Here is a 23,312-nt window from a genome sequence, read left to right as displayed (position 1 = left end):
AGCCGGCGGCAGCAGACGGCCTGAGCGGCCTGAGCCTCCGGCCAGGCCTCTCTGCCCGCTCCACACCCACCTCTCACTCCAGGCGTCCGTTCTCTTGGCCCGTGTGTGTGTTTTTGCGAAGCCGTTTCCTAGACCCCCCCCCCCCCCCCCCCCCCCCGGGGCTGGCTGGGGGGGGTGCCATTGTAAATCCTCCCCGAAACGGGACATCTGGCCTTGGGGTTCTGCGCCCCGAAGCGGGGTGTTGTCCCAACACCTTTCCCTTAGGCCCCAGTGCAGCGACATGGATGAATTTGGTGATTGATGTAAACAGCTAACTGAAGCGGCACCTGGGTTGCTCCTCTGGCACCAGGGGAAAGACCCCAGGTTTCTGGAGGTGACGTCTTTGCCTTGTGGTTCCCTTAGTTGGGAATGTTATTAGCTTACGTGGAAAAGGCTGAGAAATTTCACCCTGGCTTCTGGGAAATTAAGAGTGGAATTTTGAAATATTTGATTACGTTCTAGGAAACCTCCGTAACCTGGAAATCACTTATTTACGAACCAGTCAGAAGAACCATGCATTGTGGGGAACACCGCTTGACTTACTCATTCGCTCTCAAATGCTTAGTGCCAACTGTGTGCCAGCCCCGGGCGGGTGCAGGGGGTGTGGGTCCCCAGCCCTGCTTTGCCTCTGTGACCTTGTCCACATCGCCTGCCCACTCTGGAGTTTGATTTTCCATCAAATGAATCAGGTGCTCTAGACAATCTCTAAGCCTCTCTGAGGGTCTTTCATTCTAGGCATTAGGTGATAGTCTTTGATGTATGAATGCGAAGCTGTTTGTTACATGAGCCACATTTCTTTTCAGTTAGTTTGGCTTAACGCAATTTTTGATGTTAGTATTGAAGTAGAAGATTGTTTCGGTGTTCAGGCTTTTTCTTGAATCGGAGTGGTTTACATTCTAGTTTGGTTCTTAAGTCATTCCTACTCAGGGTAGTTATTTTGCCTTTGGTGTCACACATCTGTCAAGAGGCTGTTGTGTATCGGTTGGGGTACCAGTCTGGCCACTGGTTTAAAGTTCTCAACTGGAGGGGGTGCAAGAGCTCATAGGATTGTAGTGCTCAGAGTGGCCCTAACTGGGGAAGGAAGTGGGCCCAAGACGTGGGGGGGCTGGACCAAGGTCACAAGCCCTACAAGAGCCAGGCTGGACCCAGTCTACCCGGACTCCTGGCCTGGTCTCTTCTGTATCATGCTATCGCGAGAGGTCAGAGAGCTGCACCCCCAGAAAAGTGGAGTGCGGGGGTTACCCTTGCCCGGCCGCGGTGGTGGGGAGTGGCTGCGGCCTCCCCTTCTCTGATTCCTCTCTGCAGCCATGTGATGACTAACTGATGTTTCCCATAGATGTGTTTTCTTTCTTCCCGTGCCTGTCTGGTCCCCCTGGTGGGTGAGAAGAGATGAAAGGGGAAGATCAAGATTGACCACCCTAAGGCTAACAATGATAACCTTCCAGCTTAAAAAATTAGCGAGGTGTGGATCAGGCCTCTGCTCTGCTCTGTGCAGTTCTGAGTGCAGCCACGAGTGACTGTGCTTCCTGCCTCCCACTTGCACTCGCCTGGATTACAAGCTGGGGGGTGTGCGTGTGGTTAGCAGGACACTGCCTTTGAGGCCGAGACCCGGCATCGCCCGGCTCTTAAGAGAAGCTGCCTAGAGCTTCCTGAGCAGAAAGCCATGAAGCAGACAAATGCTTGGCTAGCCGGCCCAGGGCTGTGATTCGCTGCTAATAGGACGCCCTTGGAAAGACCTCAGGCCGTGTCACGAGTAAAGAAAAAGGCCAAATACTGTAACCATTTTGGCATTCTATCTCATTCCTTAAATCTGCCAGACATTTATTTCCAGTTTTGTGGAAAAGACCACTTCTTTTCTAGGCAGGGAATCGAGATCACAGATGTGTGTCTCCGAACACAGGAGCTGGAACGTCACAGGCTGAGGCACGTTCGTGGCGCAGAGTAGCTCCTGCGTCCCTGGCCACTCTGCTCAAGAAGGCTTAGTCACAGCTGGGTAACCTGAGCCACTGTAGCCTTCCAGGCAGACAGAATCTGCAGGTTTTGTTTAAAAAGCCTTGAGCAGAGCAACTACCCATGTCCCCCTACTGCTGCCCGTAATCACTGCAGCCAGGGATTGGGAGCATGTTCTGGTTCTGGGATGGCTCATTTGGTGGGAGCGAGGGCGGCTAGAGACGGTGGGGGCCAAGCAGCGGGGCCAAGCCCTGGAGTCCACATGGGCTTGAGCACCAGCCCTGCGCTTGGGAGCTGCATTCGCATCGCCTGGTGTGCCCCTTTCCGGCCGCAGTGGCCACCTCTGTAGGGCAAGCGGCTTGCCAGCTGCGAAGTTCTTTTCCTACCAAGTGCCAAGTCTCCCCGTTGGCTGTCATTTGCCTGGAGAACTGTGGCGAGGCAGATTTAGTTAAGTCAGGGGAGAGCGCCTCGGATTTGCAGACGGCAAGCCCTGGGCATCTCGGTCTCTGATTGTGTGGGGTTTGCCCTTGGAATTGAGATCTCGGAGTCCTGCTCAAGCTTGTGCAGCTAAGCGGACCTATTGCTGGCTCTAAAATTTCTACGGAGACCTTAAAAATTCTGAATCCTTATCTGATTGACAGGAAGTTGTTTTTTTTAAATCCACCAAGTTCCTTCCTGTTAGGAAGGGTGGCGGGCAGTTGGGTGAGAGCACCACAGAGCAAGTAGTTGCCCACCCAGTGTGACTTGAGGGAGGAACAGGCAGAGGGCTCCCCGGGGCAGGGCAGGGCTCAGGCACGTAGTTCATAGGAGGAAAAACAGTCGTTTTTTGGCCAGATGTGAGTTTGATAGCCGTTACTTGCATCAAAATCATCTTCACCCTAAAGAGACTACTCGTTGTGCCCCCAACTCATTCAAGTCAACCAAGCGGATGCCCTTTCAGAGAAACGTGTGCCGATGCCTCGGCATTTGGTGCTACCAAAGGAAGGCATCCGACGGGAAGAAAGTTTTGCCCCAAACTGTTTCTGGTTCTGTAAAAGTAAGTTATTTCTTGGGAGAACATTTGGATAGGATTAAGCTGGATCCACTCTGTAGAGACGATCATTTTGCCTCTTCTCATAAGTGAATTAATGCACTGAATCAGAAGTTTTTCTTCTTGTTTCCCAGATGACAAATAGTAAATTCGCTGCTGCTTGGACAAGGCATGTCATCTTCTGATTTTGCCACGTTGTAATGTTAAAAGTAGTTTTTAAAAGCCTTTTTTTTTTAGATAAAGCCATTAAGGTTTAGTGGCCAGTACTGCCTCTCCCAGTTACTTCTAAAGGCTGGCCCGCTGTAGCTGTCCTGAGTCTCCCAGAGAACCACCGAATCGCCCTTAAACATGCAGACAGGTTGGGGCGTTCCCCGGCCAGAGCAAACGTGTGGAAGGTTCCCACTTCGGTCTGCTGGCCTCTGGGCCCACAGCCCTGCCACCTGCTTGTCCTGCCGTGTCAGGAACCCTCCGGGCCCGGTGGCGGCTGCTAGACAGCGGTGTCAAGGACTGGAACAAGTTAGTGTGAGTTCTTCCCAAGCGAGGGCTTCTTTTTTAATGTATGTTTGTTTGTTTGTTTGTTTGTTTGTTTGTTTATAATGTTTTCAGTTTGTTTTTGAGAGGGACAGAGAGCACAAGCATGGGAGGGACAAAGAGAGAGGGAGACACAGAATCTGCAGCAGATTCCAGGCTTTGAGCTGCCAGCAAAAACCCCGACACGGGGCTCGAACTCCCAGAACTGGGGGATCATGACCTGAGGCAAAGTCGGATGCTAAATTAAAGTTAATACCTGGGGTTTTTTTTAATGGTATTAATTTAATTTTTTTAATGAGCTCTGCCCCTCCCCCCCACACGGGGCTGAAACTCACAACCCCTGAAATCAAGAGTCACATCCTCTACCAGCTGAGCCAGCCAGGCACCCTGCTGGGTTTTTTATTTTTAAGTTTTCTAAAACTTGCTGTTTTGGAACCATTTATAGAGGGTGCGCAAATAATACTCTGCGTACATTCCCAAATAGCACTTTTCTACCTTGTTCTTTTTATTTGCAAACTTTTTAACGTTTATTTATTTTTGAGAGAGAGGGCACATGTACGCGGTAGCAGGGCGCGGGGAGGGAAAGAGAGAATCCCAAACGCAGGGCTGGGTCTCACCAACTGTGACTGCGAGATCATGACCTGAGCCGCGAGTCAGAGGCTTAATGACTGAGCCCCCCGCGCGCCCCCTGCACTGCTTTTCTCTCTCTCCATCCCTCCTCCTCACTCTGCCAACAACTCCGGGGTCCTGCTGGTCCTCTCTCCTGGATCGGTGCCTCGCTTTCTACTTTTTGAGACTGTCACAGGCCCCTGGTTTTGCAGGACGCTCCTTGGTTTGGCTTTCACGTGACCGCGTGACCGGGTTCAGGACAGCAGAGAGCCCCCAGAGGTGACATCACGCATTTCCTGGGGTCCCTGAAATCCTTGCTGTGTACAAGATGGGTGTCGGGCGGAGGCACCTCTCTCAGGTCCCATTCATTGTGAGGGTGGCGGGATGGCCTGTTCACTGTGCCAACACAGAGCTGCAGCGGACAGCCAGGGGCGCCATCAGCGGCAGGGCCAATGTGCCTTTTCGGGCACGGGTTTCCTGTGCTCTGGGCAAGGTCAGGACGTTACCTCCCAAGCCCCACGGTCACTGAGTCCTGGCCATTCTTGTGGCCTGACTTTAGGCTTCCCGTGCTTTTTTGGTCTCCTTTGCCACGGTCCTGGTTCCAGTCGGCATCGTCACGCTGGCCTGCCAGCCTCTCTCCCTGTCCCAACCCCTCCTCCACCAGAGGGGACTTTTCCAAAGACACGTCCCATCCGGGCCTGCACCCACCCGTGTCCTCGTTCACCAGAGCCCGCTGAGTGCCAGGCTCGGCTGCAGGCTCTGGGGATAGGTCTGGGGGGGGAAGGTACGGGGGGAGATGCTGCTCCATGTTCCCGTGCAGTGGGGGCACGGGATGCGGGGTGAAAAGTGGGGACAGGACTACTGTGGGTAGATGGACAGAGACGACACCCCACCCCCATGCTTGAACCGGCCAGGCCCACCTCACTCTGGCCAGCTCCCTGCACCACGCTCTGCTCCCCCCACGCTGCCCCTCTGCATGGTCTTCCAGTCCCCGTGCACCCCTGCCTCCCCAGCGTCTGGCGCAGGGGCTTTGTGGACGCATCCAGATGCTGGGTGCTTGGATGGATGAGTGCCCGACCAGAGGGAGGGGCCCTGTCGCCCCAGTCGGCCCACCCTACCCGGGAGTGGGCCCTGCCCTTGCGCATGAGGATGAGGGAAGCGGCCTTCCTCTGCCTCAGTGCACACCACACCCAACCGTCCTTCTAGTTCCCGGAGGGCAAGGCCTCCACCACTGAGTCTACGGGGCAGCTGTCCGGTTCAATAGCCAGTGACCGCATGGCATCACTGACACTGCACAGGTGGCTCGGGCCGCAGGGGAAGTGAGTTTTTACTTTATGTCACTTTAATTCCCGTAAACAGCCACAGCATCAGCGGCCCCTCCCCGGGCAGGCAGAGCAGGCAGGGCAGGCAGGAGGCATCCCCTTACACAGCCTCGGGCCAGAAAGGGAGCCGCTGGCAGTGATTGTGGTCCGAAAGAGGAGAGCACCCAGAGCAGGAGGACTGGACACGGGAGACCAGACAGAAGCAAAATATTGTGACCTAAGCGACAACAAAGGAATGGCAGCTGTTCGGGAAAGAGCAGGAGGCGAGGGAATTCTCGAAAGGCTGGGAAGAACCTGTCGAGAAATCCCCAGCGCCCACAAAATGGCTGGCGTCACGGCCCAGGTGGAGATCTGGGACCCCGGCCGCATCTTCCCTTCAACGCGCTACACTGTATGCGTTTGTGCAGTGTGGCGAGTGTTGACCTGTTCACACCCAGAAACCGTCCCCGCGGTCAGGGTGACGATGGTCGCCACCATCCCTGAAGTTTCCTTCTGCCCCTCAGTGGCCTCTCCCTGCGTCCCCCACCCCCAGGGAACCGCTGATCCGCTTTCCGTCACGGTAGATTAGTTTGCGTTTTCTAGAACTTTATATAAATAGAATCGTGCAGTTTTTTGGTCTTTTTTTGGTCCGGCGTCTTTCTGTGTAATGACTTTGAGACTCATCCGGGTTCTTGCAGGTGTTGTCCGTACCCTCCCCTTACTGCTGAGCTGGCCCCGTTGTCCGTCCCGCCCGTGCCGGTGAAGTGGGGAGGTGCATTTGTCCGCGGCCCAAGGCCCTGCTGCTGTAGCTTGGGACAGGCCAGCCCGGAGCCCCTGCCTGCGGGGGTCCTGGGGAGACACCCCGAACCCAGGAGAGGCCACGAGCAGTGGGTGGCTGACAGCAGATACTTGGAGCCCGCGTAGTCATCACCTCTCATGGCCAGGAGATTTGGGGAATGCCAGGTTAGGTGGGGACAGGTCCTTGTCCCCGAGGACTACCCCTCGTTCGGGAGGCCTTGTGGGGCAAAGGCTGGCAAGTTTAGATTCTGATTGTCAATAACGACAGGTTCAAAGCGACACGTCTCATAAGAGTCTCTGGGCTCCCGTCCCCAGGAACTCTGCCCGCTGTCCAGATGCCCTGCTGCTTCGTGGGTCCTTCCCCGGCCTTCCCAGCCCCCTCCTCAGCACTGTGGAAGCCCGTGGGTGCCTGCTCACGCGTGTGGCTCAGGGTCTCTGTCACGCCTGCCGTGTTCGTTTCTAGACAGCAGCCCCCTGTGCCCACGGAACGGCCAGACAGAGTGCCCCTGGCACGCGTGCTCTCAGCCTCGTGGGAGCAGGGGCCAGGTACGAACGGGGCGGGCAAGCGCGTGCAAGGAGCCGGGCACACCCCTGAGAGAGACTCGGCCATCTGTCCCACGTTCCCACCCACGTCAGGTATTTTGTGTATCTGGTGTGTGTGTTTTATATAGCATATACTTAACATATAAAGTATATGCTAATACTTGGTATGTAAACACACCCATAAAAATCTTTTTTGAGACATAAAAATAAAAGATATTTTTCCTGTCTTGCCAATCCTTAGAAGTCAGTGTGAATTAAACCATCGCCATTTATTGGGATTCGGTTCAGGCGGATGCTAAATCAGTGGTCCCTGTGACACGAATGTGAGAAACTTCTGCTTTTTCTGTGAATCCAGCCTGATTCTTGGATTCCTGCACGGCCTGGTCCCCCACAGGTGTGCATCCTACCAGAATACAAAAGTGCACTTTCCTCTCTCACCCTGTGGGCCACCCCCTGGGCTCGGCGGGCCGGTACCTGGGGGTAACTTCCCGACTGCTCCGCCCCGCTGCCCACACTGCGTTTCATGGTCTACGTGGTGACACCGTTGGAAAGCAAGCTGTAAAAGAACATCTGTGGTGTGAGGTCTTAGGGATTCATCGCCCCAGGGAGAGCCCGCTAAACATTTCATGAGTGCCATCACCGTACAGGGGGTCAGCCTCCAGGAGCAGGGCGCCTCCCCATGCGCATGAAGTCTGTGCCCAGCACCCCAACTGTTTACTGCCCGGCCTGCCTAAAAGTCCAAAAAAGAGGACTTTTTTCGGAAACCTGCTCTATCCCTGCACCACCCCAGAAGGAATTAAATGATGACTGATGCAAAAAAACAAGGTCTTTGATTTCTGTTGGGTTCATTTTTTTTTTCTTTTAATGTTTATTTATTTATTTTTGAGAGGGAAAGAGAGACTTTGAGCAGGGGAGCGGTAGAGAGCAAGGGAGACACAGAATCCGAAGCAAGCTCCAGGCTCTGAGCTGTCAGCACAGAGCCTGACTCAGGGCTCCAGCCCACGAACTGTGAGAACCGTGACCAGAGCTGGAGTCAGATGCTTAATTGACTGAGTCACCCAGGCGCCCCTGGATTCTCTTCTAACAAACCAGCCAGAATTGAATTATTTCCTGAGTATGACCCTGCCCTAAAGGACACATATGAGGGAAGGATTAGATTGAATATGTTAACTGACTTTGCCGTTAAAATAACCTTGTGTTATGGAAGTTGCCAGAATTAATGATTAGGTTATAAAAAGCGTTTACCTGATAATCTCTCTTACGTTGCGGGAATTAGGGATACTGATTTCTGCTGTGTTTTTAATTTTATATTTGACACAAAAGGTCGGTTTACTTCTTACCTTTGCTTTTATGGACACACTGGGATGAATGACCTCATTCCGTGGAACACTGAGGAAATTCTCTGGCTCTGAGTTAGAAAGAGCCTGCGCTCAGGTTCACCTGAAAGCAAGTTCGAAAACCAAAGTTGAGTTTAACTTTTTTTTAATGTTTATTTCTTTTTCAGAGAGAGAGAGAGAGGGAGACCCAGAGTCCAAAGCAGGCTCCAGACTCTGAGTTGTCAGCCCAAAGCCCAACACAGGGCTCAAACTCACAGACCATGAGATCATGACCTGAGCTGAAGTTGGATGCTTAACCGACTGAGCCACCCAGGCGCCCCTAGTTTCACTTTAAAACAGCACTTTGGGGGCGCCTGGGTGGCACAGTCGGTTAGGCGTCCGACTTCAGCCAGGTCACGATCTCGCGTTCCGGGAGTTCGAGCCCCGCGTCGGGCTCTGGGCTGATGGCTCAGAGCCTGGAGCCTGTTTCCGATTCTGTGTTTCCCTCTCTCTCTGCCCCTCCCCCGTTCATGCTCTGTCTCTCTCTGTCCCAAAAATAAATAAAACGTTGAAAAAAAAAATTAAAAAAATAAAATAAAATAAAACAGGACTTTGTTCATGGGAGAGAGGGGGCAGACTCCTTAAAACAAATCGAAAAAGAGAATTGTGTGGTCTCTTGGTATTTAGAAGCGCGCCTTCGGTGTTTGATGTCTAGATGCTGAGAATAGGACGCGTTTTCCTCAACTGTGTGTTGGCCGGTCCTTGCTCTTTGGGGCGCTCAAAAGACTTGTCACAAGAGTGACCGTAAACACTGTGCGTTATCCTGTGCTTCGTGATATTTTGAGGAGACTTGGTTAGACAGATGGTTAACTTCAAATGCACTCAAACCCGTGGTACGTATAGTCAGCATGTGCACCGAGTTTTCGCTCTGCTGCAGTCACGCCTTCTGGACACCTTTGGGCCTGAGATGCTACTATGTGTAGAGTGGGTTCCGGTGGGAGATTTTTGTTTTTGTGTCTTCAGTACCATGCAGACCCACACAGCCCAAATGCTGACGGTCAAATTTTTATTCTTGTCAGTTGTAGTCCTATTTTGTAAAAGATTCTTTTTTTCTTTTCATTTTTTTTTTTAATGTTTACCTTTATTTTTGGGACAGAGACAGAGCATGAACGGGGGGAGAAGCAGAGAGAGAAGGAGACACAGAATGAGAAGCAGGTTCCAGGCTCTGAGCTGTCAGCACAGAGCCCGACGCGAGGCTCGAACTCGTCAACTGCGAGATCATGACACGAGCCGAAGTCGGGTGTTCAACTGACTGAGCCACCCAGGCGCCCCACAGATTCTTTTTTTTTTTAATGCTTGTTGATTTATTTTGAGAGAGAAAACCCACATGTGAGCTCCTGCGAGTGGGGGAGGGGCACAGAGAAAGGGAGAGAGAGCATCCCAAGCGGGCTCCACCCTGTCAGCCCAGAGCCCAAAGTAGGGCTCGAACTCACAGACCGTTAGATCATGACCTGAGCTGAGATCAAGAGTCAGATTCTTAACTGCCTGAGCCACCCTGGCGCCCCTCGTCAGATTCTACTTTTAAAATTTTGGAAGATTTTCTTTACAGACTTTACTTATTCTCCACCCTACTCTGTCTGCCACCCCTGAAAAATCTTGATTCCCTTAAATCTAAACTAAGTGGTATCTAATTAAAAATATTTTCTGGGGCTCCTGGGTGGCTCAGTTGGTTAAGCGGCCGACTTCGGCTCAGGTCATGATCTCGTGGTCTGTGAGTTCGAGCCCCGCGTCGGGCTCTGTGCGGACAGCTCAGAGCCTGGAGCCTGTTTCAGATTCTGTGTCTCCCTCTCTCTGACCCTCCCCGTTCATGCTCTGTCTCTCTCTGTCTCAAAAATAAATAAACGTTAAAAAAAATTTTTTTTTAAATATTTTCTGCTTTTTTGAAGCCATCTATTGAATTTGGGGTGACTTTGCTCGCCCAGATGATACAGTGTCCTGCTACCAGCCCCTCCCCCACGTGGCCCACCCCTGTGCCCGGGGAGCTGGGGTTGGCAGCCTCCTTGCTTCTCTCTTGAGCTCGCTGCCAGCCAGGGCGCCCCTGCCTTCTCCCTCACTTGTCCAGATGACATGCGCTTCTTCCCGAGTCTAGCTCTGAGCGTGTCCTGCTAAAACGCAAAGATTCCGTATGGCGTCTCGGCCAGGCACTGTTCCTCCACGTTATTTGTTCCCTCTAATATTTGATGAAGATTCCATTGCGTGTTCTATTTCGGGTGAATGGCAGGCTTGCGCCGTTGTTAACCAGAGTTACTTTAATGACGCTGAAATAATTCCTTCAAGAGGGGAAGAGAGGAGGATTTCTTGCAAGCTGTCCATGCCACGTCACGTCTGTAATGCTGTCACAGACCCGGAGGCCTTGCGGGGCCCCCAGTCGGTTCTGTCTGGTAGGGTGCTGACGTCAGGGAGCCCAGGAACAGGGGCTCCCCACCGCACACGCCGTGGTCCAGAAGCCAGCGTGGAGAGCGTGGGCCCGAGGCCGGGGTCCTCACATCTGCTGGTGGTCACTTGGGCTCACCCGAGGGGCTGCTCCACGTGAGCGCCCACGTGCCTTTGAGCAGGGGTGTGAGAGGGTGGAAGAGACCCATCCCTAAGGATGGAGTGGTTCCCGCCCCGTAGGGCCATTCCTTGGGCACAGGGCTCCATGCAGCCCGAGAACCACAGATGCCCTGCTTACCCACCGTGGGCTCTGTGTCCCTGCCCCCTGCGTGCCCTTCGCCTTTGGCCTTAAGGATGCCCGTGTTCATAGCTTCACTTGGTGCTTGCTCCTGGTCAGTGTCTCCATCCTTCTCGACGCTGAAAGCCGTAACATGCCAAGGTCAGAGGACTTCTGCTGTGGTCTGGTTTGGGGCTGGCTTCATCGGGAATCTGCAGACACGTCGGTGGTTGTGTTCCATGGCAAAGCTTTCCGGCACTGGCACTTAGGTTGATTTTAATGATCACCGATGGGGGGGGGGGGGGCGGGCTCCTGGGCGGATCAGTCAGTTAAGCGTCCGACTTCGGCTCAGGTCATGATCTCATGGTTCGTGGGTTCGAGCCACACGTCAGACTCTGTGCTGACACCTTAGAGCCTAGAGCCTGCTTTGGATCCTGTTGTCTCCCTCTCTCTCTGCCCCTCCCCTGCTTGCTCTCTGTCTGTCTCTCAAAAAAAGACGTTAAAAAATTTTAATCATCACCTATCAGGATACACTTAAGAAAGTCTGTCTTGAGCTTCGTAAGAACCTGGGAAGGACAGCTTTCTGACACGGTCTTTAGTTTGGAAATCCCTTGGCTGGTTTCCACATGTCAAGTGCAAGTAACACGTGACGAAATAGAGACGGGGCGGTTGTCACGACGTGGCCCCTTCTTTGTGTGAAACCACAGTGGTGCCGCTGGCCCCAGGTGGGGTCGGTGTAAAGGAAGGGAGAATTTTCCGTCTTCTGTCAAACAGCCCTTGACGGGCTCGCGATGACTTTTCTCTTCATCCCAGCCCTGAGGACTTGGTCACCAAAAACCGGGAACCCTTCCAGAGGTGCAGAGAGCTGGTGCTTAGAGACAGGGAAACTGCTTCTTCAAAAATGAATACAGAAGTGACTCCACACGGTGCTCTATCACGGCGGACGTGGTAGAGTGTTTCTGGATGTAGAAAGAAACTCCACTCTAGAAGGATGAGACGTCCTGGGGCACGTCTGTAGCCTGTGAGACAGACTCGAGCAGGCACAGTAGAAGTCCTTGCAGATCACGGAGAGCAGCGGGGACACGGTCGTAGGACGCTGGGCCAGGACGTAGCGAGCTGCTCGTGGAAGAGGTGCAGTATGTACCGGGTCGGTTTGTGGAAAATGTTCACTAGCAGAGTCAGCAGGGAACTGAAAGCCGGGACGATCGTGGCCGGTCGCTTTCCCACGCGTGCGGCCGGCAGCATTCTGGTTAAGCTCTGTGCCGAGGCAGCGGGGGGCTCTGGGAAGGGCTGCTGCCCTAGCCCCGGGGGAGCCGGACCTGGGCGACCCTGCCGAAGGGTCGTCAGCCGAGTGCGACCACAGCCTTCGAGAGCAGGTAGCCATCGTGCCTTTGCGCAGGCAGTGACCCCAATAACGGGCGTGTGCGAGCAGCCCGGAAGCCCCGACAGCGGGTAATCCACGGGACAGAATCTGCTCTGCACGCACCGCTTCTCACGGAGGAGGTGGTAGAGTGTTTCTGGATGTAGAAAGAAGCTCTGCCCGAAGCCACCGAGTAAATCAGGCCACGCGACCCTGTGTACAAGAGATTGCACGTCTGCCCTGTGCACCCACACCCACACACATCTGGAAGAACACCTCCTAATCTTAAACCGACTCCAGAGAGTAGAATTGTGGCTTCTTGAAAATAGCCTTCTTTTTACTTCACGCTCTCACCTGATTTTCCTACAAAAGCACATGTTGTTTACATTTCATTCTTCTCTCTCTCTCTCTCTTTTTTTTTTTAATTGAGAGAGGGATAGAGAACATGAGCAGGGAGGGACAGAGGGAAAGAAAGATCCCAAGCAGTCTCCCCACTCAGCATGGAGCCCAGCGTGGGGCTCCATCCCACGACCCTGGGCTCATAACCTGAGCCGAAATCAGGAGTTGCCCACTCAACCGACTGAGCCACCCAGGCGCCCTTACGTTTCATTATTTTCATAATTAAAAAAAAATTTTTTTTAATGTTTATTTATTATTGAGAGACAGAGCATGAGCATGGGAGGGGCAGAGAGAGGAGGAGGCACAGAATATGAAGCAAGCTCCAGGCTCTGCGCTATCAGCACAGAGCACGACGCGGGGCTCGAACCCACAAACCACGAGATCGTGACCTGAGTCGAAGTCGGATGCTTAACCGACTGAGCCACCCAGGCGCCCCAACATAATTTTGTTTTAAGTAATGGGAATTAAAATTACCCAGTTTAAAAAATATCCTTATCAGTCTGTTAACAACAGTTTATTCTTCACACACTGATTCAGTCCCAAGCACACAGAACAACTGACTTGTATTTTGTGCGCAGCCGCCGCACCATCAGCGTGCATTTTCCTGCTCCTGGGGCGCCTGTCTGCCCCTCCCCCCGGGGTTCCCGCCCTCTCCCGCTGGGCACAGACAAGTCGGCTTGGGGCACTCTTCCAGATGCCCGAAACCCAAGACCAGCCATCAGTTTTATATTCCCATCTCTTTAAAAAATATATATATTTTTAATGTTTGTATATTTTTGAGAGAGAGAGACCATGTGAGCTGGGGAGGGGCAGAGAGAGAGGGAGACACAGAATCTGAAGCAGGCTCCAGGCTCTGAGCTGCCAACACACAGTCTGACGTGGGGCTCGAACCCAGGAACCATGAGATCGTGACCTGAGCTGAAGTTGGGCGCCTAGCTGGCAAAGCCACCCAGGCGCCCCTGTATTCCCATCTTCTGAGAAACTCTTCATGTGTTAATGTAGCTGATACTCCTGCTTCCTACAAACGAAATCGCTTTTTGTTTTTCAAATGAATTGTAATTTATTTATTTTTACTAGGCTTGTTATGTTTTGTTTTTTTAATATGAAATTTATTGTCAAATTGGTTTCCATACAACACAAAAATAGGGAACGCTTCACGAATTTGCGTGTCATGTAATTGTTGGTAGCAATCATTTGCTTTTGATGTTTGTTTGAGAGACAGAGTGTGAGCAGGGGAGGGGGGAGAGAGAGAGGGAGACAGAATCCCAAACAGGCTCCTCACTGTCAGTGCAGAGCCTGATGCGGGGCTCCATCCCATGAACCCTGAGATCCTGCCCTGAACGGAAATCAAGAGTTAGACGCTTAACTGACTGAGCCACGCGGGAGTCCCAAGAATTGTCCTTTTTTTTTTTTTTTTTTTTCAAAGTGCTTTCTTTTCACTTGATTTGATGATAATTTTGCTTAGCTACTTAGCATGTAAGGGAAAGATTCCAAAGACCGATCTCCATTGCTGGTTATTCCAGTAGTGATGGCTTCCTGAACTGAGTGGCAGTTGGAATACAGATGAAGAGCCAAGTAGACTTGACCTCGTTTAGGTGTGTTGTGGTATCGAGAGGAGTAACGTCACTCTGTTGCAAAAGGACCAGGTACCCGACTTGTGGGGCCCAGTGTGGAAATGGAACTGTGGGGTCCCTTGTTCAAATACTAGTAGGAATTGCAGGATGGCAACAGCAGAACATTAAACCAGGCGTGGGCCCCCCCCCCTTTTTTTTAATAAGGGTATTTATTATTTTGAGAGAGGGAGAAAGAGCACAAGCGGGGTAGGGACAGAGACGAGAGAGAGAACCCCAAGTAGCCTCTGTCATCAGTGCAGAGCCGGACACAGGGCTCAGACTCATCAACCGTGAGACCATGACCTGAGTGGAGATCAAGAGTCTGATGCTTAACCGACGGAGCCCCCCACGCACACCGAAGGTTTCTTGGGAAACTCTGGTCCCTCCTCAGGGGCCCCCGTGTGTCGGGGTTTGCTGCCTGAGGGTGACAGGCCGTGTGGCCTCGGGAGCCTGTGAATGTCGGTCCCGGAAGCCTTTGACCCCTCTGTGAGAGGCTGCTGTCGCCTGGCATCCCGCGTTCACGACGCGCCTGCTCTGTTTCTCCTCCCGCATGTAGAAATTCATCGAGTTTGAAGATGCCCTGGAACAGGAGAAGAAGGAGCTGCAAATCCAGGTGGAACATTATGAGTTTCAGACCCGCCAGCTGGAACTGAAGGCCAAGAACTACGCGGATCAGAGTAAGTGGCCCGCCAGAGGGGGACCGGCATTTGAATGTGTCTGTTGTTCCCAGGCTGACCCCAGCTGGGAAGGATGTTGAGAGCCTTTGATGAAAGAGTGAGGGAGCCCGGGACAGCCATATTCTACCCGCACTGTCACTCGCCCTACCCTTTGTCTTACCTCTTTACGCTGCCACGCATTTCCCGTAATCAGCCTCCGATTCCTTGTGGAAATAAGTAAACGAGGCTCCTTTGATGACAAAGCATTTCGGCTTCAGGCTGCAGTCCGAGCCAGACTGGGCCAGCGCGCCATCCCGTGTGACCCCTTGGGTTACAGCTCCCGTGCGGTGCGGGCCCCGGTCTGCGTGGCACCGAGGGGACGCCGCTGTTGGGTGGTCGGGAGGCCAGGCCTGCTGAGGGAGCCCGCCGGCGTGGCCCTGCCTGGGGGTGCCGGGCTGGCCGGGGGCCTGCAGGATCACTGTGTCCCCTGCATGCAGGGGCAATGGAGTGCTTTTGGATGAGGGTTGTTATGAGAAGCATTGTTTCGGTTTTCACAAGTCTTTGTTTAAAAGTCAACGTTATGGTGACCCATGAGTAGACGTTTTCGTGACGGAGAAAGGACACAGCTGAAGTTTGAACAGAGGGCCACAGGCGGAAGGTGTCCTGGCCGCACGCTTACTCGGTGGGGCACAGGTGCAGGGTGCCTGGCTGTCTCGTGAGCTCCCCAGCAGGCCTGTGGGGCACTCGGGTGACTTCCCTGCATTTCGTGGCCAGAGTGGCCCTTGCTGAGGGGCAGGGATTGTCAACTCAGGGGGAACCCCCGTGCCCGGAGGTGGCAGGTCACGGCATGGTCTTTGCAGCCTTTGGTACGTGTAAGGGACACTTGTGTGTCCCGTCCCACATTTCAGATGTCTTCTGCTCTTTGCCTCGGCACGGAGGCTACTCACGTATGAACTCTGCCCCCTTGTACAAGCCACTTGCTGGAGTCCTGTCTGCGCCTGACTCCGTCTCGGGGGCCGCCGGCCAGCTCAGACGCAGCCAGTCGCCCGTGGCCGAGCTTCAGGCACCCTGGTTCTCCTCGTGGCAGGACTGAGCACACCAGGTGCCGCCCAGACCAGCCAGGACCTGCTTTCTGGCGGCCCCGGCGTTCTCTCCTGAGGGTGGCCCTCTGCACCAGGCGTCAGTTTGTCCTGGGACCCTCTGCCCGCGTGCCGAGCCCGGAGGGGAAGTGAGGGGGCGTGGAGATGTGGGTTGTGCCGTTGACACGCGGCGGCTGTGTTTTCTAGTTTCCCGCTTGGAGGAGAGAGAGTCCGAGATGAAGAAGGAGTACAACGCCCTGCACCAGCGACACACCGAGGTGGGTGCCCTCCCGCGGCCCAGCAGCCGTGCGAGGCTTCTGGCCTTTACTTCCGGTTTCTCCTGCCCCAGCCAGAAAGCGGTTAGCCACGTGCTGGCCAGACTCCCTTTCGCGAGCGTCGTTTTTACTGCTGTCGGAGCACAGCGGGCCTGGAAAGTACCACAGTTAGAGGAGGGGAGAGGGGCCGGGGTCAGTGGGAACGACTCACATGGCAGCCTCCTCCTCCACAGATGATCCAGACCTACGTAGAACATATCGAGAGGTCCAAGATGCAGCAGGTTGGGGGAAACAGCCAAACCGAGGGCAGCCTACCTGGGAGGAGGTAAGGCGGGAAGCTGGAGGTGGCAGCCTCTCTGGTTCCCTCATCCCCGAGGTGCCTGGGCCGGGAGGGCAGGGGGCGCTCCGGAGAGCTGCTTCTCCCTGACTCGGGTTCCTGGCCGGGGTACGTGGCTGGAGCAGGAACGTGCCCCGCCCGAGCCCCTGGCGCCCGAGCCGGTCCGGGGGAACGGGGTGGCCCTCCTGCTGGCCATGTGCGATTACAAAGGCCCTGGGATAATGGGGTGGCCGTTCCTGATCATCTCAGGGCCTTGTTTCTGGACCCACCTACTCACTAAAACTTGCCTGTGGCCTCCCATCGACACTCGTGGGGCTTCTGGGGTCACGCACAGACAGGTGCAGAGACGCCCAGAGCGTGGAGGCGGGCGGGGCGGTGCAGTGTTGTGTGGGACATCCGGACCAGGGCCGCTCAGGGACGTTGGAAGCCCAGCTCTGGCCCCTGTCCTGGAGCAGCCTCTTCCACACCCCATTTTCTCCTTTGTAAAACATAGCAAGTGGAATCTCCCAGGAGGAGTCAGGAACGAAGGTTCTGATCTCTGTGAGGCGTGTGTGTCTCATTCGCTAATCCAGGTCTCCGTGACTGTGGGCCTTAACTACCTCGAATCACGAGCACTGATGCGTGGGTGGGGAAGAGGCCTAGACAGCCTGGTGACCGCCGCGTGGAGCCACATTCTTACTGCAGGCCAGGGTGGCACCAGCAGATCCAGAGGCCCTCACTGGTCTGAGTCCAGGAGCTCCGCTGGTTTTATTTGGGGGGTGGAGAGAGGCCTGCCGAGGCCAGCTGCTTTCTCCCCACTCTGTGCCCTTCAGTCGGGATAAGGCCCAAAGGAGCGGACTGTCAGCGAACTTCTCGAGGGTGTCGGCAACTTGAGGGAGTTGGCCTGGGGAGACCCAGGTTACGGACCTGGGCCGGGTGGGCCGGGACAGAAGTCCCAAGTCTCTAGTAGGTCGGAGGAGGGGCCGGAGGTTGGAATCCCAGGTCCCCCAGATCGAGCTTGGTGATGGGTCCATTTCCAGCGGTGGCCCGTCATTCCTGCAGGCCAAGGCCTCAAGTCATGGTCACGTTGCATGAAGCCCTTGCTGGCTGCGAAAGCTTTCTCAGTGCCCGCCTCTTCAATGGGTCACGCCACAGACGGGAGGGCTCAGGCCCTGCCGCTGTGACCGTTGCCGACCACGGTCTTTACCAGCGGGCAGAGCTGTTGTATCCTGTGCTAGAGGCGTCTGACTTGAAAACAGAAGCACTGAGCACGCATGTGAAGAAGGCCTAGCAGGACCTAGGAAAGGAGGTGCAGGGACGGTCAGCCTGTTTTTCACAGCCCCCCTGCTTCTCGCGGGGAGCGGGGGCGCCGGCCCTTGAGGACGCTTCCCTGCAGTGAATTCTCACGCCCCAGGGAGGTGTCACACGCTGTGCTGTGTTAGCTGAGTCAGCACCAGGTAGTGAGGGCATACGGACCAAACGGTTTGAGTGACAGAACTCTGTAGGTATCGTTTCTGGGTCACAGATGTCTGAAGGTGGGATATAGCGGTCTCGCAAGCTACTGGTTCACGGCTGAGATTTTCTCTTGAGTGCACTGTGAGGTCCTCACTCCTGCACTCAGAGGTGCCGGGAAGATTTCTGAGCAGCAGCACTAGAATGCTAACCTGGGGCAGGGGTCTTTGTGTTGTTTTCTGTGGGGAGTTGGTCAGGGCAGTCTGGGCTGGGGCTGAAGCAGCTGGGCAGTTTGGGCATCTCTGATGAGCACTGGGCTCGTGGCCAGTTCCCGAGAGCTGCAGCATTCCAGAACCTTCAGGCTGTTTCCCTGCCAGCCTCCTTTAGGACAGGAGCACCTCAAAGGTCACAAAGGAGAGAGCCCAGGGAGAAGGGCCCAGTTTTCCCAGAAACCGGGAAGGTGTGACTTCTGAATTCAGGACTTGGAGGCCATGAGCGTGCAGGGTTCTACGAGGGGTCAGCACGCTGGGCCCCAGGGATGCGCAGAACCTCAGGATGACGCAGGCTCAGCAAAAAGCAGAAGCTGCGCAAGTTACAAAGCCGGGCACCGAACATCCTGGCCGTCACCGGGGGCCGGGTCAGGCCTCAGTTTCTTCCTGGATGTGGAAGAGGCCCCACGGTTGCAGGATGGGGTTGCTTTCCGTGGATGTCTCCATGTGCGCCGGACGCAGGACCTGGTCTGGGAACCTGCTCTCCCGCGTGTCTTGTGGCTCCCTCGACCCTGAGCCAGTCCGGACGGAGCACGGCACCAGGCCCACCAGCCTCCCTGGTGTCGGAGCTGGGCTCCAGCCCGTTGCGGGTGCCACCCTTCTGCTGGTCAAGACTCAAACTCGAGAGGGGCCGGCTCACAGGGTCCCGTCTAGGGTCCCCTCCGAGGCCCCACGGCCGTTTGTGGAAGCTCTGTGCGCTCTCCTCCCTCCGGGCCCCAGGATGGTCATAAGCAGCCCCACAACCTGTTCAGCAAGGAACAGGTGTCTTCCGTTCAGCTGACAGTCCACCTCCTGTTGGTGTAGACCGTACCGCCCTCGGTGGGGGGGGAGGGGGGACTCTGGCAAGAGCCCACAGGAGCCCCTTCTTTTGTAACACGGACCTGGTGGCTGTCCAGGAGAGGCAGGGGCTCTGGTGCGGATATCCGCAGAGTCTCTTCTCCCTGATTTGATCCTACTAGAAGGGAACCCCACGGTCGAGGGGTATGTAGTCACCATGGTCTCTAGGCCGTCAGCAGTCCGTTAACAAACCTTCCTGAGCCAGAGCCCCACCCGTGTGAGAGAGTCCTACTCGCAGGAAGAACGCACCTGAGCTGTCAGCCGAGACCTCCTTGGATATGGTCGGCCTCTGCCGGGTCCCTCTGGCCACGAAGAGGAAGGTGCTCCTGCCTGGTGATGGCCGGAGCGGCACTTGTCTGGGTGGGGGGTGGAGGGGGTTGCTGTGGGTCTGCACGGCCGCCATCGCCCTGCTAGCCGGCCCCTCGGCGTTGAACTTCCTCAGCCCGCGAAACCGGCCACCTCTCCTGCATCGCGTGCCCGCAGCCCACACTCTCTGAGGGTGCACTGTGCGTGTCTGACTGCTCAGGACTGTTTCCGGGTGAACAGCCTCTACCCCACGTTCCCAGAGGGAGTGCAGGTGGAAACAGGAAGCATGAGCCTTCTCTTGCGCTACTGCACCTGGGGGCCCGGGGAGGCCCCTCCCCTCCCACCATCCTAACCTGCTTCTCCAGGGTGTCTCTCTCCTGCCGCAGCTCTTTGGGGACAGATGTACGTCTGCCCCAGCTTCCAAGTTCAGTCTCTCTGGCCCCTCCTGGAGGCTACCGGTGCTGGAAGCCACCGATCGCTGCAAAACCTACTCCGGCGTTTTCTTCACTCCTGGCTTGGTCTTCTTAGTCTGTGTGTCTTTAGAGACGCGGGTTAGGGTATGTGTGACGCGTGCTCCATCCCCACGTGCCCACGTGTGCCAGACGGCACTTGCCCTCCTCCCTGTGCAGAGTATGTGTGCAACCTGTTCGCCTGCACAGGCCCCACTTGGGGGCCTCTCGGTGAAGCGGAGAGGGTCATGTGTCTGTGTTGTGTGTCTGTCGCGTGCAGATGTCTGCGTGTTTCCACGTGTCTGTTCCTGTGGAGGGAAGTCCAGAGTGGGGTGCCTGGCCGTTGGCCCGCACCACACACTCACCCTCCGTGTGAGCACGTGTGACCTGAGCTCCTGACCTCTGCCCTCTAATACTGTCTTCTCGTCTCGCCCTCTGTGCTGTTGCCGCTGTGTGCTGGCCCTTGTCTGTCGCTGCCCTGCAGTCCTCGCCAGTCGTGGAGGAAAAGGTAAAGCCTGGGGCAGCGTCTGCGCTGTTGCGCGGAGCGCTCGGGGTGCCCTGGGGTTCGGGAGAGTCGGTCCGGCCATTGGTTCTTAATTACAGGTGCAGGGCTGGTCCTCGCCCTGCTCTTTGCAGCAGTGTTACCGATCATGGAGTCTGGATGTGGCGCTCGGAGGCCATGGAGAGGCGGCAGTGGGCTGGGCCCGGGTTCCCGAGCCAGCCCCAGACTAGGTGGTGGTGCAGGGGCCCTGCCCGGCAAGCATCCACCTTGTTCTCAGATCAGACCTTGGGTCCGCCGCGCTGGACCCGGCCGGGCCGGGCTGGAGACCCTGTGCTCTGGTGTCACACGGTCCTGGACTCACAGTCGCTCCCAATTCTGGGCCCAGAGCCCGCTGTGTGACTGTGACCCTTGCGGGCAGCTTGACCTCTGCAGGCGGTATGACTCCCTAGGGCTGCGGCTTCTGAAGTGGCCAAGCTTTGGACAGGTCTGGGCCACAGGTGGGCAGTGCCCAGCAAGTGCCCAGGGGACTGTGGACCCGGCTGCCCGTGGCTGTGTGAGGAGCAGAGAGAGGAGATGATTTTGGGTCCCCAGGGAGGACGCCATTGCAAGAGAGCAGCCTGACTGCTCACGAGGCATGTCTGTGCACAGAGCCGTGGAAGTGGGGGACACGTGTCCTCCGAGGCGGGATGCTTACACGCTGCCCTCCACCTGGGGCCCAGGGACCCACTCTGCATCTCTCCGGAGGTGGAGCCAGGCCTGAGGAGAGGGATCCCCACGTTGGCCCCGGGGGCCTGAGGGGGAAGAGCAGGCGATGGGCATTCCTGGGAGCCTGGCCGCTGTGGCCTGAGACCAGGCCCCTCCTCTGGGGATGTGCTGACCGTGTGGCGGCCACTGCCTTCCCAGACACCTGGGCGTGGCAGGGGGGGCGTGACGGGCTGCTGGCAGGAGGCAGCCTGAGCACCAGCTGAGCCTCAGGCTTGCTGAGGTTTTGATGGACCTGCAGGCTCATAGCTTGCTAACCTGATGTCTTTCTTAAGATCTGAGTCTCTAGCTCTCACGTGAGCAGCTGAGACACGCCTGAGAACACGTCCTCTGTCACGGGTGACGAGGGCTGCGTGAGGCCCCTAAGGTCGTCCACGGGAAACCAGCTTCCTGAGAGGCCGTGAAGGGTGCAGCCCCCAGGAGCACTCCACTCCTCTGGTTCTGTCCCTGCCACAGACTGACTCTGGGACGGCACAGCCAGCTCTCAGCGGGTCCAGGGGAGGCAGCGTCTTGCTGAATAGGACACACGAGCCGGCCTCAAAGGGGACGAAGCAGGACTCCAACTCAGACCCCGTGTTTTTCTCCTTCATCCTGGCCATGGCCACAGAGCCCCCCCCGCCCCCTTCCCAGGGCCAGGCCTCACGAAGCCCCTGCCCGGCTGCAGCAAGTTCACATCAGGGGTGACGGCCTCACGTCTCCTCTCTGTCACCTGCACCCTCCAAGCACCGCAGGAAGCTGCCTGTCTTCTCTCTCCAGAACAGTCCAGCCTCTGGACCCGGCCGTTGGGGAACTCTGCAGAAGCCCCCGCCACTCCTCCCACCACACTCTCTGGGGGTCAAGCTCCAAGCGTGAGATGCTGTGGTGCGGGGGCTTTAATTCTTGGCCCGAACAGCTCTGGGCAGCACGGGCTATCGAGTGGACCACCCTCTCCCGGGTGTGGTGTGTCTGCCCCGGGGCAGGGCATGCATGGGTCGGCCTGGGCTGTGTGCCACCCAGGATCCAATCAGAAGCCCCCAGTGGAACGTCCCCTGGGGACTGAACTTGGCCGGCAGCTTTGGGCTTCATCCTGGCTTCATCCGTGTCTCCTGGCACACCTTTAAAAGAACTCCCCTCTGGGGTCTTTGCTCCATGATGACCAGGAATAACTGCGTGGAGTGGGAGAAAGGGGCCCCCTCGGGCTGTCAAGGACACCGACACCCAACAGGAGGACGGAGCCCCTCTTCACTCTGCACACGTCGGTTCTGACGTTTTGCAGTGAGATCTCATGAAGGAACATTGGAGCGGGTTGGGGGACAGGGAGCCAAGTACAGAGCGAAGAGGTCGATCCCTTCTGTCTGGCCCCAGGACACAGACGCAGGGCCGACAGCAACAAGCAGGCACGCTGCGCCACCTATAGGAAAGACCGCCATCGTAAAGTCTCCCCCCGGGAGCGCTCTGTGCGGCCACGTTGCCAGGGGGCCTGCTGCTGGCTCCCCCGTGGGACTTCTTAGTGCACGTAGCGGGTGTAAGACCGAAATCACCAAACCTGCGTCACGGTGAAACAAGGAAGTATCACACAGGCCCGCAGGACAGCCCAGGTTCCCCTGCACATGAGACCGCGTTTGGTTCCAGAGGAGCTCGGGGCAGGCGGCCCCTGTGCCCCCACCCAGGACCCCGCTCCCTCAGGGCAGGCCCCTGCGTGTCCAGAGCGAGCCCCGTTCTCGAGTGGTGAGCCACCTCTAATGTGCGCGCGCTTCCTTTCTCCCTCATGTTTCAGCAGGAAGGAGCGCCCCACCTCTCTGAACGTCTTCCCCCTGGCCGACGGCATGGTACGTGCACAGATGGGGGGCAAGCTCGTGCCTGCGGGGGACCACTGGCACCTGAGTGACCTCGGCCAGCTGCAGTTGAGCTCCAGCTACCAGGTTTTGTAGCCGTGCCGTGGAGTGAGGGTCCCCCCGCCTCCTCTCCCCCGTCCCGTCCCCCCATCGTCCCATGCTCATTCAGGAAGCTGTCTTTGCGGCCAACCCTTTGCAGCTGCCCCTGGCTTCGCAGGGCCTCTCGCGGAGGGGCGTCCGAGCTGGAGAGAAGGACTGCTCTGGGGGGGCGTGGGCCTCAGGCCAGGGCTGAGCTGACCCTTTGTTTGGGGACACAAGCACGTCTGTTCCTCAACTCGCCCCAAAGTATGAGCCCCGTGGCCAGACTGGACACCGGCCCAGAACGTGCCGTCCTCC

At 56.3% G+C, this 23,312-nt stretch overlaps 1 protein-coding gene across 1 annotated transcript in view; it reads left to right on the top strand.

The window, feature by feature from the left end:
• The window catches only part of MAPK8IP3 (mitogen-activated protein kinase 8 interacting protein 3), a 47,368-nt gene that overhangs the window by 900 nt on the left and 23,156 nt on the right, over positions 1-23,312 (top strand). Inside the window, exons 3-10 of the mRNA XM_040458689.1 lie at positions 3,374-3,541; positions 6,722-6,804; positions 12,227-12,279; positions 14,756-14,876; positions 16,142-16,212; positions 16,443-16,534; positions 20,323-20,346; positions 22,859-23,003. Coding sequence (XP_040314623.1) covers positions 3,374-3,541; positions 6,722-6,804; positions 12,227-12,279; positions 14,756-14,876; positions 16,142-16,212; positions 16,443-16,534; positions 20,323-20,346; positions 22,859-23,003 — 757 coding nt within the window. The remainder of the gene's footprint in view (positions 1-3,373; positions 3,542-6,721; positions 6,805-12,226; positions 12,280-14,755; positions 14,877-16,141; positions 16,213-16,442; positions 16,535-20,322; positions 20,347-22,858; positions 23,004-23,312) is intronic.

Source organism: Herpailurus yagouaroundi, unplaced genomic scaffold, assembly GCF_014898765.1.
Source record: "Herpailurus yagouaroundi ecotype Mexico unplaced genomic scaffold, PumYag 222, whole genome shotgun sequence".
NCBI classification, from domain to species: Eukaryota; Metazoa; Chordata; class Mammalia; order Carnivora; family Felidae; genus Herpailurus; species Herpailurus yagouaroundi.
Note: the sequence above shows the minus strand (reverse complement) of the source record. Positions and strands in the feature narration are given on the sequence as shown.